Here is an 18,267-nt window from a genome sequence, read left to right on the forward strand (position 1 = left end):
GTGCAAGGGCGGTATCCTTCCTTTCTTCAGTGAAAACTCATCACGTAGATGCCTGTCCTTGTACCACTGAGAATTCAACACGACAGACACCCGGGAGAGTTGGTTTCAGGTAGCGGGTGGGCTTTGAGTGCATAGCCAACAGTGGGGCTTGTTTGCATCTGCTGCTGTAGTTTGCCCTGTGGCGATGGCCAAATTATGGGCTGAATATGTATAATCCCTATTCCACCACAGGCTTACAAGCAAGGCTACCGTATTAAAACCTACGCTTCCCAAGCACCATTAACAGGAGAAGGAAAGAGACACCGAGAGCAACAATAACTAACCCTTGGGTATAGAGGACAGCCCTGAACTCAGAAGGGTTTCCTGGCTCTGGAAACCCAGAAGGCACTGAAAGATCTAGAGCATGAAGTCGTGGAAGCTCCCGCGTTAGCCCTGCCAGGCTACAACAATCAGTTTCTATCAGATTTCCCTGAACAGGAGGGACAGCCGGTTGGCCCCAAAAGGTCAGCAAGGCGCAGCATGTTCCTCAGGAGAACTAGACCTCGTAACTCAGGGCCTGATTTCATGGACTGAGGCTGTTGCAGCAGCAGCTGTGGTGGTGGAGAAAGCAAGAAATAGTGTCCTGGGGCACCTCCTAAGGCTAAGGGTTCATTCCTTACTTCCTTGTCCTCCCCTCCAGAGTTCAAGCAAGTGTGGATGTGCCACTGTGGGGAATTACGTTGGGTTATGGCAATAACCGTAAATGGTCATTGCCTTCTTTGGCGGAACTTTCCATAAATGCAACAAGATACACTCAAACCGCTGCCTCTCCCCTAGGCTGTCTTGCCCTGGCTCTCTGCTGACAGGAGGGAGCAGTGGGTGGTGTCAGCCTGGGGGGGTGACAGGAGGGAGAGCGGGCGGTGAGAGGCGTGGGGGTGAGAGGACATGGGGCGGTGATGGACCCAGGGCTGTTGGGAGAGCCAGCGCAGGCCCCGGGGCTGATGGGAGGTGACGCTGGGTGGCGAAGGCCCAGGGGGTGGCGGGAGGGACAGCGCAGACCTCGGGGTGTGACAGGACACCGGGCAGTGACAGACCTGGGGGGTGACAGGACACCGGGGCTGCTGGAACCCCCTCCCCTAAGGGCCACTCGGCATTAGGGCAAAGAGGGCGGGGCTGCCACACCCACATGATGCAGGTCTTTCTTCATAATGTGCTGAGCATATGAGGAGACCATGACACCGCGTGCTGCAGTAGACGCCATCCCAGAGCAGGCACCGCCTGGCCCCGACCATGTCCTGTGTCCACTACAAGTTCTTCTCCAGGCTGAACTATGATACGGTCACCTTCAGCGGCCTCCACATCACCCTGCGCGACCTCAAGCGCCAGATCATGGGCCGCGAGAAGCTGAAGGCGACCAGGAGCGACCTGCAGATCTCCAACGCCCAGACCAAAGAAGGTGCGTGGGGGCGGCGGGCGCGGGGCCTCGGGGACCAGTGCGGAGCTGCACCCCGGCGGGGAGCTGCATTGCAGGGGGGAGCAGCACCCCAGTAGGGACTTGCACCCCAGCGGGGACCTGCACCACTGTGGAAAGCGACAACCCGCAGGGGACCTGCACCACCTGCCCCGGCGCCCCCAGGGGCCCTGGCACCACCTGCCAGACGGTGGGCTGGCCCAGCTGGTAGGTGACGGTCTGGAGCCGGGCAGGCTCACCGGACACCGGCAGCCCTGGGGCAGAGGGCAGCACACGGGCACTGACCGGTGGCGGCATGGCCGTGGTGGTGAAGCTCATGTCGGACACCTCCGATGCCGTCGGCAGCTGCAGAGGGAACCTCTCTGTTGGGGGAAGCAAAGAGGGGTGGTGGGGTGAGCTACTGGTGGGCAGAGGCCGTTGGGGGGTTACCCGGAGGGCAGGAGCACCACGAGGAGCAGGAGCTGCTGCTGTACCTGCCATGGCGGTGGGTCAGTGTGGGGTTTGTCTGGGGCAAAGAGTGTTCTGGGGTTCTGTCCCCATGGCAATCATTCCACCAGCACCTGCCTCAGCCAGCCCTGCCAGGGTTTCATTTTTCATGCCACAGCAACTGCCCGTCTCAATGACTTCCCATCCTGCTGATGGTTTCCTGTCCTCAATGCTCATTTCTCATCCCGGTGAGGGTTTCCCATCCCCACGGTGATTTCTCAGGCCCGTGATGGTTTCCTATCCCAATGGTTTCCCATGCCCACATTTCCCTTCCCAAGCATTGTTTTTGCAGGGAGCTGAATTTCCTGCCCAAGGGGAAGAGATGCAGCCAGTACGGGTGGCCCTGCGATGCCAGCGTGTGAGCTGCCCCATCCTGCCCCAGTGGGGGGGATGGGGCACTTTTTGGGGGTGTTTTAGTGCTTCCCGTCTCTGGAATCCTTACACGTGCACACAGAGTACTGTTCTTTTATAACCTTGCCCGTGCAGGAGTCCTGACTAAATGTTGACCTGATCTTGGAAAGAACAAAGTGGAGCTTGAGTGAAGATGGCCGACTTGCTCAGATTTTTCTGAGCACTCTAACCTTTTACAGTTCCGGGACTGTAACTTTTCATAATGGAGATCTAGTAACAGAAGCAATGCTAACCAAAGCAAAAAGAAAACAGGATTTTAAATATCAGTGGAATATCTACCTATAGAGTCATGTTCTGTATACGTTCTTACAAACTGACTACTGCTTTTTTCTGTACTGATGTTGTTTTCAGAATACACAGATGATGACGCCCTGGTTCCGAGGAACTCCTCGGTAATTGTCAGAAGGATCCCTGCTGGAGGAGTTAAAGCTACCAGCAGAACCTCTGTTACGTGAGTATCCGTAAAGCGGTGTAGTCTTTGCTCGGGGGTTCAGTGAGGTCACTGGTTTAATGGATATTAGTTTACCAGTGGCGTTCCAATTGCATCTCCCTTGTTAAAGCGGCTGTTAGTTTTTGTTGTCCTGGGGTAGGTTTCAATGGACCTGTCCCAAAGCAGACTGACCTTTTTAGGCCTGCTGGGACATGGGCTTCAGACTCCAACAACGGTAACTTCTAGGATGAATATGTAGGGTTTGTTCTTGGGCTTGATTGTTCTGAGACCCGAGTTGTAGATGCTGTTTCCTCCAGGTGGAGAGATGCCTTATGCTATGGGCTTGCTTGTATTGCTTTCAGAGTAAAGACAGATACGCACCGTAGTGTACACTTAGAATTTGTTCCCATCCCAGAGGAGCCCGATTGTCAGTGTTTGTCTATTTCCTGCAGTTGCGGGAGGAGGCAGGATATGGCAGGTACTCTGAGGCCCCAGATCTGGGGTGTATCGGTTGAGATTACAGCTACTCAAATGTGATCCTGCCTACAGGATTGTTGCGGTCATTTTGGGATTTTGGGATTGTTTTTTTTAGTTGCACTGAACGTGAGAATTTGAGAATGAGAACAGTTTATGTGTATGAATAGATGTCCACATTCACTAGATTATCAGAACAATGTCCTGATGGGGAGGTTTCATAACCTGTTTCACTGCTTGATGTTGGGCACAAGTGCTCTATTTTAAGTTCTGATCACCTTCCTTTCTTTCTCCTTCCAGAAGTCGAACGGAGCCAGTGAGCGGAACACCAAAAGCAGTATGTAAAAGCACAGGGTCACACATTTTTCTGCACACTGCACTGAATTCTAAACAACGTAGCCTTGTATGAAATTTTCCAAACACTAGCTTCATATAATTTCTTCCAGTAAAACATAGCCTATGCTGCAAAGACAATGGATTTGATTCAGCATAGTAAGAACTGCGTAATGCCATCATTTGCACAGTTCTAATGGGACTATTGGTATTTGTGCCCAGTCACGCATTGTATTTCATCCTGAATAGGCGAGGCTATTTCCTGAATGGCTTTGTGTTGTACAGATAAGGTACGATCGTTCTTAGGCGATGTAGGTTCAAGGTTTGCACAACTGGACGTGGTGCCGTGCTCTCCATCAGTCTGTCTACAGCTAGTAACGTGTCTGTTGGCGTAGCTGCTTGTGCGCTTTGTGTTTCTTGCAATAAAAATGCTCCGGAGTGTATTTTTGCCATTTTCACCTTGTATCACTTAGCTTCTGTTTTTGCTTGCTTTGCCCAACGGTTTTTGAGAACGTTCATAAAAAACACCGAGAAACCATTGTTGTTAAACTTGGTACTGTTTCTGACTTTGACGTGGGGGTTCAAACAAAAACTAAAACTGACATACGCCCTACGTTCTGAGGACAGTTCTGGGCAGCTAAACGAGTCCTTTCCGTGCCTTTGAATACCTGGGTATTTGTTCCTGGAACTGTTTATTTGCAGTGATGTTGTTTGGGCTCCTCCAAGTACATGAATGTCTTTAATAGATTGCCGTGAATGTAAATATCGTTGCTACACAAAGTGGTATTCTAAAGTTCTGCATTTGCTCTTTCCGCTTTCTCTGATGCAGCAGCTTCATCTAATAGCTTGTCTGCAAATGAAAATACCTGAAACCCAGTGTACAAATTTTGGCGCAAGGTTAGAGCCTGGGGCCTTTGTGGGGCATTTTTCACCAGGTTGGAAAACACTGTCATTCTGCTGCTGAAATATAAATAAGTAACAGAAGGAAATGCTTGACTGGTAACAGCCTGGATTTTGATTTAGTCTTCTGTTCAGTTTCTTTAGTTCTCTTTAGTTTCTGCTTAGTCTTCCGTTTGAAATGGCAGTTCATACATTGACTGTCGATTCTGGATTTTGGATTATTTGGGGTTTGGGGGTTGTTGGTTGTCGAGTCGTGTCCCCGCCCCTCCCCAGTTCTTCTGCAGTATTGCCTTAGGGTGGCAAACAAGTTTCATGGAGCTGTTGGTGCTAACTGACTGGTTGGAGGGACTGGCAGGAAATACTTCAGTAGAAATCTAAAGGAAACAAAAAAAGACCCAGGGCTGGAGGGCCGTGGAAGATGGCCGTTGGGCAAACGTGCTGAACAGTACATCAGTTACCCTTCCTGACCCATTTGACAAGGTTCCCTCTCTGAGATACTCTGGAGCAACAAGCTGATCTCAAGCGGGTCTGGTTCGTCTAGTTTCTTCTCATTAACCGCATGGGCACTCTTAAGCTGGCGTAGCTTTGGACTTTGCCTTGAGCTAATGCAAATGACACGAGGTCGGAAATGCCTCTTGCAGTCACACTCGGAGCGCATCGTGCAGACTTTCAGACTACGGTAGAGGTTAACTATTGCTATGTTTGGACTGTACAACTTGAATATGTGTTTAATTTTTTGTGAACAGATGGATGACTCCTCTGCATCTGCTTCTCTGTCCCAGCTTATTCAGGTATATGTGTATTCTTACCAAATACTTCAAAAAAAAAGTGTTTGCTTCATATTTTTAAATCTTGTACTGTGATCCAGAGCTGTATAACTGTTGTAATGTGAACAATGCTTTACTTTAATTCTTAATAATGTCAAGTATTTATGTTAACTTTAAAATGTGTGTATGCTTTGATCCTCTCCTGTAAAGAGCAGTTGCCACTTTGGGGAGATAGAAGGGGAGAACCTTACCAGCACCAACGTCACGTTGCACTAGTGCTCATCTTCAAGACACAAAGGAGAAGCACTTCAAAGGCCGTTTGCCCTTTTTCATACATTTCGTTAGTTCTGCTTTGGGGAGGAGCGCTATTTTTACAGAAGCATGTCACTGGCTGTAAGGGCGGACATTCCAGGGGGTGTGGAGCAGCCAAATTAGAGGCGTGCCTGGAACACGGACAATTGCAGGGCTATTTCTGAATTTCTAGTCCTCAGAGCTGCAGATCCATTCTTTGAACGCTGCACAATTTCATCAGCTGTCGTATAGATACAGTGGGCAACACAATCTGATTTCCTTGAACGCAGACTGTGTACGCTGTGATTATGTCCCTAGCCGTGTCTAGGAACATACCCATGCGTGTGTGTGGCATGCTGGCGGAGGTGACCTTCTGGAACTCCTGCCACGCCGCGGTTTGCTGTGGAGCTGCTGGCGGTTTTTGCCCGGGAATGTGTAACTTTGGCTGGGAAAGCACTAGTCATTGCGCCTTGTGAGAAGGCGTAGTGCTAGCCGATTCACTGCCTGGGCTTTAAAGTTACAAAGATCAGAGAAGGCAGGGCCTAATGCAGAGGAGCTCGTTCTTTCCTCTGAAAAGAAAGGCTGGAGTTCATTCCCAAGACAGAGAAACCTCTCCCCACTAGCCACTTCTTCCCTCTCTCACCACAGACATGAAATTGTGGACACGTGGCAAAAATATTGGAAAAAATAATTCATTTGGAAGGTAGCCACCAGAAGAAATTGGTCTGCATTAGTGCTGTCCCTAAACGTGTCCTTGGTTCTGTAAACTTAGGTGAAGTTTTACTCTAAAATGTGAGAAGCTGTCCAAGAGGAGCACACATTTAAGCTTTTGAGAACATTGAAGTTATTTCAGAACAATACAGGAACAACACCTCAGAGCAGCTCAAAACTGTGACTTACTCTACCCTCTTTAGCGCAGACTGGCTCAGCATGGAGTCAATGTGTTGTAAAAAGTCCTCTGGTTTATTACTGCTATGTACGAAATGCCATATTTGAACTTTCGCCTATCCCTAGAAATGTTTTGTGGGTTTTGGATGTGTCTTGTACATCTCTTGGGTTCAAGCAAATCAGTCAAGTGTCTATGAAGTGTTCTGTCACGGTTAATGGAAATGATTTCATAGATGTCGATCTGCATTATGTTACAGTTGAGGAAAAACTGTGTATAGGAAACAACCATTTAATAAAATGCTGAAAGTAGTTGGTTGCTCTTGCGAAGGAATGCACCTAAAAGCAAAGACACGAGTGGCTGATCTGAAGGCTTGGTGCTGGACGGTCCAAAGAATGTACAGTCCCTCCCTTAGACCCTGCTGGTATCTGGACTAGTGTGTAATTAAAACGTTTGAACAAATAGTACTTTAAAAACCAAGAAATCAGCTGGTTTCCTCCATATGAAGATCTAGTTCTGCGTAAGGCTTATATTACAATTTGCATGGTAAAAGGACACAGCCAGCTGGAGAAACCTGCAGGTTTTGCTTACCGTAGTTAGCTCACTTAACACAAAGAAGTTAGCAGGGGCTCTAAAGTGTTTCTAACGTGTGTGTTGACTAACGGCCTGTTACACAGACTGCCAGTCTGGCTGAAGCCAGCGCTTCCGAAGAAGATAAAATAAAAGCGATGATGATACAGTCTTGCCGTGCATATGAGCCAATCAAGTAAGTGTTGATAACGCCAGATCTGTTCCCCAAACATTACAGAGGAATGCTAGAGACGGTTGCTTTAACAAGAGAGACACATGCACCCCTTTTTCTTTTTCTCCCCAAAAACCTTTTAGTTACATGAAGAACTGCCTGGGTCTGCCTCCGCCATCATATACTTGCTTTCGTTGTGGAAAACCTGGCCACTATATAAAGAACTGCCCAACAAACGGGGTAAGGTTGGGGGGCTTCTGGTGTTACTTTGTTTTTGTTTTTTACCTTGGCAGTGAGGTAACAGATACATGAACACGCATATTAAGACGTGTTTCTCTTGGGGTGAAATAGAGAGGTTACATGGCAAAGTTGCAAAGCCCTTCAAAATTCAAGGGACACCTGCAATTATCAAGGCAAAATTTTCTTTTTTCCAGGCCATCACAACAAACATATCCAGAGATCTTTCTCTGTCAACTTTCATGCATATTTTTCTGTATTTCAGTATGACTGGAAATTTATTGTGGGTTTTAACCCTTTCTAAAGACAGTTCACAGTTTTTAGTATTTTGTACAAAACCAGGATGTTTCTGTTGGCCCCATCTATTGGATAGCTGCCTGGTGTAACGACACAAGCCTCTGGCTGAGCGTCCCTGCCATTTAACAACAATCACGGAGATGTCGTTTTAAGTGTGGGTCTTGAGGATACGCCTGCATTTCTTTTCCTACCAGGACAAGACTTTTGAGCCTGTTCCCAGAATTAGGAGGAGCACAGGCATTCCAAGGAGTTTCATGGTGGAGGTGAAAGATCCCAACACAAAGGGTGCTATGCTGACCAGCATGGGAAAATATGCCATACCAATTATTAATGCGTAAGTATGGGACTAACGGGACTGACCCAGGAGCGAAGGAGAGGAACCGTGCGTCAATGTCTGGGCGGCAGTGCAGCCGAGTGGGCCAGCACCTCTAGTTACGGGGGAGGAAGCACTGGCATTGCATCTTAACCTTAACACCTGTGATACTTTCTAATCCCAAGGCCCTAAAATAGGACGCTCCTCCTGCTCATGCCCCTGGAAGCTGGTTAAACTTGTGGCGTGCTAAGAATCAGTATTTCTGCAAAAGGTTTCCGAGGTGTTTGCAGTGGAGTCGTTCTCTTTGAAAGCGCATTTTGCTTCTGTCTGATGCTGCAAAGGCTCCTTGCAAAAGTTAACAAATGGCTGTGGGAGTGAGGTTTCCTCCCCCTCTGACTTTTATCACCTCCCCTGTGTGAAAGAGGCTGCAGTTTTCCTGTTGCTGTAAACTAAGAAAATACTACTGTGTGCTGCCAAGAGCGGCTGCTCTGAAATGCACTCGGTGGCACTTCTGGTGTTCTGCCACGGACCTCCTTTTGTAGAAGCTCTAACATAGACTTCTTCCATTTCCAAAACTTAATTACTCGGAGACTGACTTGATCCTCAGCCTGCCGTTTACTTTTACCCTCTGGCAACGGAGAGGTGGGATTCATTTCACACGATTTCTAGCTGTCAAAAAATTATTTGCCTAGTCTGAGCTGATTTCTCCATTGACCCAAGGAATGGGAGAGGTCTGCAGCAGGAAAATTGTTCCCCCTCCCTCTTCTCATCCTGTGGCTGTAGAAAAGGAGTTTCAACTAGCGGCCTACGTTTTAGAAGGCTAATGTGGAGTGAGAAGAATTCCATCTGTTCTCTTCCCCTGAGAAAAGCCAAAGCTTGGAAAAGTTCTCCTTGACCCACCTTTAACTTTTTGCTCTCTCCTTCCCCACCCCCCTCCAGGGAAGCTTATGCCAGAGGAAAGAAGGAAAAGCCTCCCTTTTTACCGGAAGAGCTGGCCTCCTCCTCCCCCTCCGATGAGCCTATTCCAGATGAGCTCTTGTGTCCCCTTTGTAAAGATATAATGACCGACGCAGCTGTTATTCCCTGCTGTGGAAACAGTTATTGTGACGAATGTAAGTGTGACCCCATGGCTGTTAATTCAAAACATCACCTCTGATCCTCTGAAAGCAGAAACAGGAGATCAGGAAATTACTTTGTCACCGGCTCTGTGTAGTACTTAAGTCCAGCCTGAATAGGAAAGGACTCTTCTCCTATAAAGGGCAAAAGAAAGGCCGAAAGCTTTTTCCTCCTTTTTATGTATCTCGTTAAATTCTCTTCGCACGTGGAAGGACGAGTATGAGAAGAGGGCGTAACTGCGCAGGTGATGACACTATTAGATAGCGAATGCATTTCGTTTGTCCACAGCCCTTTCCCTCATACAAAATCACAGAGCCAACGCTGGTGACTTCCTGTGGTCTGCAGCAATCGGGTAGTTGGGCATTTAATGCACATTCTCCTCCACGGGAGAGTTGGCTGAAACCTTCAGAACTCAAACCTGCTAACGGGTTTTTGAGGTCTCTTTTATTCACTAGCCCCAAGGTTGGTGACTTCTCACTGTACTAGAGAGTGGAAAAAAGGTGAGTCAAGACATCAAGACACCGCCTACTCCACACCTCCAGATGTTACAGGAGTGAAACATCAGAGCTGTACCGTTATTGGCTGCATACCAGAAGATTATTAGGCTACTGAACTTGAGCTTCATGTTCCCAATTCAAGATCATCTTCACCCATTAATCATATACATGGCTTTATAACTGATGAGAACCCCAAAAAATGTCCTTAGTTTGGCTAAAATCTATTTTGATGACTCTAATTGCACACAGGTATTAGAACAGCGTTACTGGATTCTGAGGATCATACCTGCCCAACGTGTCATCAGACCGATGTTTCTCCTGATGCTTTAGCTGCCAACAAGATCCTACGCCAGGTAACGTGATGGCTTTTCCGTGAACTGCTTGTGAGAGAAGTCTATTCCTGAAAGGCTGAAAGGGAAGAAAACATGAATCGGCAGCTCCTGAAGCAGGGCTCAATTGAACAAGGCTAAATTTATTTACTCCTCCAATGCATGATCCCTTGTTACAGAAGCTTACAACTCCTTAGAGACAGTCTGGCAAATTCAGGTCACAGTTTTAACATGATTGCCTCCCTTTCAAATTCGGTGTTGACACTGAAGTGCTTTAAATACAGACACCCTGAGTTACCAGTCATTAATGCCGGCGCTTAATGCGATGTGTTCCTACCCCTGCCTGCTGATTTATTTTAGGATTGATAGCATTTACAGGAATAGGCGAGTGATGTTCCTCTGTGGAGCCTTTTGTTTGTGTGCCTCCTGAAGTTTCCTATCCCCTTTTTGTCCATGTTTTTCTGCCTCTAGGCTGTGAACAACTTCGAAAATGGAACTGGCTACCCTCGGCAGCAGCAGCCGCAGCAGCCGCCACCGCCACCACCTCCACCACCACTCCTGACTGTCGTGCCTCCCGCCGCGCTGGTGACGGCCGCTAACCTTTCTAAACCTTCCTCTCAGCCAATCAGCGGGTTGTTGGAGGAGAAGGTTAGTTTGATTTCAGCATAGGCACTGATCCTTGTCTTTTAGTAGAGCTTCGTTTCCAACTGTTTCCAACCATTTTTTGCCAAGGGCCGTCAGGTTCCTCTGCTAAGACAAGCAGCACTGCCGAGTCGTCTGGGCCCCCAAGGACAATCAATACCCACAACGGGTAAGTAACGCTAACTTTAGAATGCCTTTAGAAGTCTTACCTTCAGATAAACCGAATGGGATTTTTTTCTTTTTCCCTCCCTACTGCAACAGGTCATCCAGTGAGAGCCACTACAATTCGCTCAGCAGGTGGCGGATCGGGCTGGGAACTGTAAGTGTCCCACAGAAATTCAATGCATTACTACCGGTAACTGTACTACTACTACTGGTTAAAGGAGGCTGTAACACGTAACTCCTGCAACAGCTGATTTGCAATGAATAAGTACGCACAGGTAGTTGTGGAGAACACAAGCGGTAATTAATTTTGAAATGGCTTACTTTGAATTGCCTTTAACAAAGGGATCTGTGCTTGCACTAAGATTATTTAAAATAAAACATCAGCAAAGGACTGACAAGGGGACTGCCAAAAACCAACACTTTCTGGGGAAACCGTAATGACATACGAAAATTAAATATAATTATAGGATCAAGTGGAAAGCCAGGCTAGAAACCTGGAAGCAGAAACTTTACATGCTAACAAGTTCTTCAATTTGCAATAGCATCATTACATAAACACATGGAGAGAGGATAAAAAAAAACCAAACCAAACCAAACAAAGCAAACCAAATTTGAGAGGAAAAAAGTTGGGGAGTGTGACTCTTTTTTCTTTCTTTTTCTGTGTGGTTTTTTTTCAGGTCCAAGTCTCCCTGCAGCGCTTCATCTTACTGTAGAAGTTCGTATACCTACACCAAGTCAAGATCCAGTTCTTCCCCCACTCACTCCTACTCTCGATCATTCAGTCGTTCCCAGTCTCGTTCCTCCCCGCGATCGCCGCCGCATCCAAGAAGAGGCAAAGGGAAGAGTCGTAACTATCGCTCCAGGTCAAGGTCACGCGGCTCTCACCATTCAAGGCTAAGGTCACCCCCGCACAGAAGATACCACTCACGGTCAAGGTCTCCGGTATTTAGGGGCCAGTCTCCAACTAAACGGACTCTACCTCAAGGGGAAGGAGAAAGGGAGTGTTTTAACAGGTCCAGAGAGGTTCCACCATATGATAGGAAAGCTTACGAGGGCAGATCCCGTGACTTTAGGGATCCATTTGAAAAGGAAAGATACAGAGAACGGCGAGGGAACTCTAGACACCGGAGTGAGAAGTTTTACAAGGGCTATGCTGTTGGCTGTCAACCTCCACCTCCACAAAACAGAGAGGACTTTTCTCCAGGTAGGTTTGGTCCACCTGGCACCAGACGAGAGAATTTGCCATGTGCTCAGGGACGTAGGCAGGATTATCCTGGTGGGCAGAGGCACAGAAACCATAATACAGCTGGAAATTGCCCTGAAAAACCATGTGGAAGAGAGAGCCGTGGCATCAAAGATCCTGAAACATCAGAAAAGAAAGAGGTGGAAAAACCACTGGGAGACAAGAAAGGCAATAAAGATAAAAAGCACCGGAATGAAGGATTTCCAAATGCTGAGTTGTTGGAAGGTGCGAGAAAACCAAGAGAGGCAGCTGCAGCAGAAGGTGTTACAGCGGAGTCTGTCTTCATGCTCCCAAGCAGAGACGATGCCACCCCTGTGAGAAATGAGCCTATGGAAACAGAGTCTAGTGCTTTCAGACTGGGGTCTGAAAAGGAGGAAGAAGAGAAGGATAAGCCAAAAGCAAAGACTGACAAGGCCAAGCGGAAAGTAGAAGTGGCTCTTCCTCCTAAGACGGACAATACAGTAAAACCAGCTGAAGGTTCCAACGAGAAGGTGGACACGGGTCGTGACAAATCTCCTCGACTGGAACCTCCTGCGAAAAAGGCAAAGGAGGACTAGCCAAAGTCAGGCAGCATTAAAACACCTTCCTCTTGAAAGGATGAGGGTGTTTTGATGCTGTCCTGCAGCGAGTAGTTGCTACTTGGGGAGGATAGAAGGGGAGTGCCTTATCAGCCAAGTTAGAGCCGTTTCTGGAATACGGGCAATTGCGTGGCTGTTGTTCTCTTTGTTTACTCGCACCTGTATAAACACAAATCGCATGTTCATCAATAAAGTTAACACTCTTTTAGCCTCGTGTGTTCCCTGGCGTGTCTGTGTTACATTTCTAACTAGCGCCTTACCATGAGCTAACAGAGGTGTCTCAAAAATGATTAGGAAAAAAGAAAAATAATACTCCTGGAGTAGGAGGGGAGACTCAGTGTTAGTTAGAACTAATTAAAGTCAATGAAAGACAAAGCACAGCCATTCCCTTCTTGTTTGCTCTGACTGTACCTGCTTTGGGTTGTGGGTAGGCATAGGCAGGGTGGAAGCCTTGCATCTCTCTTGACGAGTCCTCTCTCTCTCCTTCTCCCCGTGAAAGCAGAATGCACATTAACTATGCACACTAACAGGCGTATAAAGAAAAGCTAGGGCCCTGGGGCCATTGCCACTGCCTAATTCTCTTACTATCCCGTTATTTACCGATTTATGTTCTGGAATTCCTAAATTTGGTACTAGAGCAAACCTTACACAACTCATACTCTTTGGGGGGGAAAAGATACACTCACCTTCCCGTTGTGACACTAATGGGTATAGCTTTCCCTCTGCCAGCTGGAAGCGTGCTGACTTCCCACAGTGCTTTACTGGCTCAGGACTCGACAGCTGCAAAGTGTTAGATGAGACCTAGTTTTACATGAACAGAGGAGAAAACAGTTCAGTGGCACACAGGAAAGACAGAAAGGAAGGGAGAAAAAGAAGGGAAAAACGGAGGAGTTAGTTAAATCCGTTACCTTTAGATCTCTCTGGCAGAAGGCCCTACTCCAGAGAGGCAATCCCATCCAAGAAACACTTTGCAGGCATTTAGAAGTCAGCAGGATACAAGCAAATACAGAATTTCTTTCTCAGATTAGGCTCATGGGTTCTCTTCTATGTTTGCACTGTGCACAGCTGATGTTCTGTCGCGCCGCGTGTTTTATGTCTGCTTCGTGTGACTAAGTGAACAAGACACAGCTGTTGCTCACAGACAGGAACTGTGGTGGTCAAGGTTAAACAAAATTCTCCCAGAGAGCCAGGGCAATATTGCCCATTTGGTTAGAGATGGAAGAGGGCCATTCGTCCTCACAGGCGCTGCTTGTTTCACTTGCTTGAGGGAGAAAAATGAAGTAAGACCTTACATCTGGAGATCAAATCTCACCTTCTAAATAGATGTTGGTGTGCCAGCACCAGCACTGAGTGAGGAACTACCACCGCACTTTAGGGAATTGCTTTTGCAGCCAGACTTTTCTGAGCTGCTTCCAAGTGCAGCCTTCAGAGTTCACCAATGCAAGAATTAATCGTTATTTCTCACAGCTGATATTTTTTGCTATGGCATGACATGGTAGCATTTGACACGGAAGCCTTGAAAAGCCCTAAGATTAGGTACAAGACCACCAGTGTTTCCGTGGCATCTGCCTCATCACAAAAGTCATACTTATGACCATGACCTTTCAGAGGCAAAAATTACCAGCTCAGCCTTTCTCTTTCTACTTAATCGCTTTCTTTTCAACTAGGTCACCTGAACAGCTTACTTTTCAATTGTCAAGAAGATTCATTACAAAAAATCCCCAAATCCAGAACATCCATTTTACTGCAAGCTACTTAAAACATGGTGAGTGATACTTGAATATAGAATCACGGAACTGTTAAGGTTGGAAAAATCCTCTAGGATCATCAAGTCCAACTGCCAACCCAACACTACCAAGTCTCCTAAACCATGCCCTGAAGTGCCACGCCTACACGTCTTTTAAATACCTCCAGGGATGGTGACTCCCCCACCTCTCTGGGCAACCTGTGCCAATGCCTGAGCACTCTTGCAGTAAAGATATTTTCCCTCACACCCAACCTAAACCTCCCCTGACAAAGCTTGAAGCCATTTGCTTTCATCCCATCGCTTCTTCCCTGGAGCAGAGACCAACCCCCCCCTCACTCCAGCCCCTCTCAGGGGGCTGCAGAGAGCGAGAAGGGCTCCCCGCAGCCCCCTCTTCTCCAGGCTAAACCCACCAGCTCCCTCAGACATTCCCCAGCACACTTGTTCTCCAGACCCTGCCCCAGCTCCGTGGCCCTTCTCTGGACACGCTCCAGCACCTCAAGGTCCTGCTTGTCCCGAGGGGCCCAAAACTGAACATAACATTCAGTGCCCCACCAGGGCCGAGCGCGGGGGCCCCATCCCTGCCCGGCTCCTGCTGGCCACACCATCGCTGACACAAGCCCGGCGGCTGATGGCCTCCTTGGCCACCCGGGCACTGCTGGCTCATGCCCAGCCGGCTCTCAGCCAGCACCCCCAGGGCCTTCTCCGCCGGGCACTTCCCAGCCCCTCTGCCCCAGGCCTGGAGCGCTGCCTGGGGTTGGGGTGACCCAAGGGCAGGACCCGGCCCTTGGCCTTGTTAAACCTCACACAATTGGCCTCAGCCCATCGATCCAGCCTGGCCAGGTCCCTCTGCAAAGCCTTCCTGCCCTTGAGCAGACCTACACCCCCACCCAACTTGCTGTCGCCTGCAAGCTTACTGAGGGTGCACTCGAGCCCCTCAGCCGCATCACCGACAAAGCCACTAAACAGGAGGGGCCCCAAAACTGAGCCCTGGGAACCCTGATCGTGACCGGCCGCCAACTGGGTTTAGCTCCGTTCACCACCACTCTCCGGGCTCGGCCGACAGCCAGTTTTTTACCCAGAAAAATGTTGCTCCCTTCCAAGCACAGCCACGGTTATTACGCTGTGAGCCCGCATGTGCGCACCCAGAGCTCTCGCAACTCCACTTCTGCGCCCAAGATGCGGCTAGAAACGACTCCCCTCACTTCTCCCACCCGCACCCGCAGCCGCCCCGTTTCTGATGCAGCCCACGACGCGCGCCACGCACGGGCGGAGCCGTCTCTCCTTCCCCGCCGCAGGCACGGGCGGAATCCCGGCTGCTGCACGCGCTGCCCCGGCTGGGAGAGGGCTCCCGGGGGACAGCGATCGCCTCGGGAGCAGCTCTTCCCCGCTGCCGAGGGCAGGGTCACCCGCGGCGCGGTGCCGCGTTCCCAGCCCCGCTCCGCAGGCGGCTCCGGCGGTCTCCGCCCGCCCCGCTGCCGCTCTCCGAGAGGGGGGGGCTCGCGGCCCCGAGCCCTCACCCCATCCCCCGCCGCTGCCGCCCCCCGTCCCGCCGCCCCAGCGCGGAGCACATGTGCGCGGCCGCGCAGCCCTACCTGCCGGCTGCCCGCCGCTCCTCTCCGCCGCCGCCCCGCCGCCCCCCGCCGCCAGCCCCGGGCCCCAGGCGGAGCCCCAGGCCGCCCGCACGCCTCCGGCACGGCAGGAGCGGCAGCAGCAGCGGGAGCGGCCCCGATGGCCCCGCCGGGCCGGGCCGGGCCGGGCCGGGCCCCTCCGCGGCGCTCCTGCGGCTGCTCGGCGCGGGGCGGCCCCGATGGCCCCGCCGGGCCCGGCCGCCCGCCCCGGCCCGCCCCGCCGCCGCCGCCGCCGCCCGCTCCGCTCCGCGCCCGGCCCCGGGGCTGCGCGGGGGGCTGGGGCAGGGGGGAAGGGCTCCGCCGGGAGGGGGAAGGGGGCGGCTGGTGCCGCTCAGGGGGGGCCGCGGCCCCCGCCAAGTGCCGGGGTGAAGCAGGCGCCCTCTCCCATCCGCAGGAGAGCACAGCTGCCTCAGAACCCCCCGGCCGCGCTCCCACGGCGGCTCCGGGGGGCATCGAGCGTCGCGAAAGACACCCGGGCGGTTCCTTTTCCTGGCCCTGGAAGCGCGTGTTCTGCAAAGAGGCGGCGGGAGCGGGCTGAAGGGCTCCGTGGGGCGGGGGCAGCACAGGAGCTGCAGGCAAAGCTGTGGCTCAGCCTGAGGACTCACAGGGCTCATGGGCAGCACCCCCTGCCCCGGCAGGGCTGCCACAGCGTACCCCGAGGCAAAGCCGCCAGCCTGCAGCCTGCTTCGAGTACCCAGCTGTCCTGGGTAGAGACTGGGGGTCCTCACAGCCCCTGGGGGTGTTGGCATGGCCAAAACCACTCTCTCCCATCACTGCCTCTCCAAAGCCCTGCCTGGCAGGGAGGCTGCTAACCTCTCTCTCTCTGAAAGTGCAGCCTGGTGATAGTCGTAAAATAAGATAAATGCAGGCTGCTGCCAGCAAAGTTGGCCGCAGGCGTGAATGCTTTGAGCAGACCCTTCTGCCTCTCTATCGGGAGATGGGGACAGGACAGGCTGTGAAATGCCTGTCCGAAGGCCCTTGGGGCCGAGGCCCCTCGCGACTCCCACTGGGGGACATTGCTGGAGGAGAGCATGCCAGGAGACGGGCTGTGGTGGCACGAGCCGCTTCCCTTCCCCCCTGCAGTCTCTCCTGCGTGCTGGTACAAGCCACTCGCCTGCACATCTGAGCTGTTGTATTTAGCAAAGCAGGCAGCCAAGCACAGGAGCGACTCTTAGCTGATGCGGTGCTGGGCTGAGTGAGGGTCTTGCAAAAATGATAGTGGGGACTGGAACCCCCATACCTCCCCCTCAGTGCATCCGCACAGAACTTGCTCCCTTAGCAGGCAGAAAGCGATTCCTGACTCAATACTGAGCCGGAGCAAAGCGATGAAGCAGGAAAAGCTTCACTGGGAGTTTTCATACTCTGGGCAAGTTTGATCAGAGATGTGGTCACGTGAGCCTCTGAGTAGGATCCGTTTAGGAGCACACAATAACTATTGCCAACTGTTTCCTGCAGCACCAGGGCTTGTTAGCTGACCTGTGAGCCAGGCTGAGCGTTGCAGCGCCGCAGTGCTGTAACGAGCTGCTCCTCCTGCCCAAGGGACCGTTACGAGCTCGCCTGAGGCTGAAGTGAAACATGGGTTCAGAGATCAGTGCCAGGGTGCCTGGGCAGCAGCCCAAGCTGCCACCCCTTTGCACCCAAGGGTTAAATAGCATCGGTGGGTGCAGACGCTGGGGTACATTTTCCAGAGCTCATGTCGCTATCCATTTATACCAACAAGGTGCACAAAGGTCTGTGAATCCAGGCAGGTTTATTGCATTTCAAGCCGGGAATAAAACTCCTCAACTCCGGGAGTATTAAAGATCTGGCATTGCTTTATTCGGCACCGGGTGCGCGGGGGAGAAGTCCTCCTGGCGTGCACACCTACCATAACTCCTTTTTGACATTTATACATGAAAGTTAACGCACCACGCCTACCTAATACATAACCACTGACCTGGCTGGGCATCCCCTTCTTCCATTGGTCAATATAGTCTCTGCTTAAGTTTAAAGGTACAATGTGATTTTAATTCACTGCGCGTGCTCAGGAGGAGTGGCGGGGTACTCCTTTCATCCCCCAGTTGAGTTGGTGGTCGCAGTCTCCCCCTGCCAGGATTACCTTTCCCCCAGTGACAGTGCTTCAGCAATTGTCCAGTTTTTCAGGGCGGCTGGGTCTTGAGACCATGGAAGCAGGCCAGAAGACCTTGCCAAATTCTTTGCTGAAGCTTCTGGGAGCTGCTTCTTCCTTTACTATCCTTATGGGCAAATGAGGTAGAGCAGGATAAGACTGTCTTGATCACGATAGTTCAAAAGACCTCGCAGGGCA

At 50.8% G+C, this 18,267-nt stretch overlaps 2 protein-coding genes across 2 annotated transcripts; both read left to right on the forward strand.

Annotated features, from left to right (window-relative positions):
- Positions 1-1,220: 1,220 nt before the first annotated feature.
- LOC142050902 (E3 ubiquitin-protein ligase RBBP6-like) lies at positions 1,221-10,655 on the forward strand. Its single transcript, XM_075080117.1, has 10 exons — positions 1,221-1,435; positions 2,699-2,798; positions 3,552-3,588; positions 5,231-5,275; positions 7,106-7,194; positions 7,314-7,410; positions 7,899-8,038; positions 8,957-9,129; positions 9,880-9,983; positions 10,431-10,655. The coding sequence occupies exons 1-10, from the start codon at positions 1,270-1,272 to the stop codon at positions 10,626-10,628; spliced, it is 1,149 nt and encodes a 382-aa protein (XP_074936218.1). The 5' UTR covers positions 1,221-1,269; the 3' UTR covers positions 10,629-10,655.
- A 287-nt stretch (positions 10,656-10,942) lies between these two features.
- LOC142050894 (E3 ubiquitin-protein ligase RBBP6-like) lies at positions 10,943-12,778 on the forward strand. Its single transcript, XM_075080109.1, has 2 exons — positions 10,943-10,956; positions 11,444-12,778. The coding sequence occupies exons 1-2, from the start codon at positions 10,943-10,945 to the stop codon at positions 12,564-12,566; spliced, it is 1,137 nt and encodes a 378-aa protein (XP_074936210.1). The 3' UTR covers positions 12,567-12,778.
- Positions 12,779-18,267: the final 5,489 nt, after the last annotated feature.

This window comes from Phalacrocorax aristotelis, unplaced genomic scaffold, assembly GCF_949628215.1.
Source record: "Phalacrocorax aristotelis unplaced genomic scaffold, bGulAri2.1 scaffold_45, whole genome shotgun sequence".
Classification (NCBI taxonomy): Eukaryota; Metazoa; Chordata; class Aves; order Suliformes; family Phalacrocoracidae; genus Phalacrocorax; species Phalacrocorax aristotelis.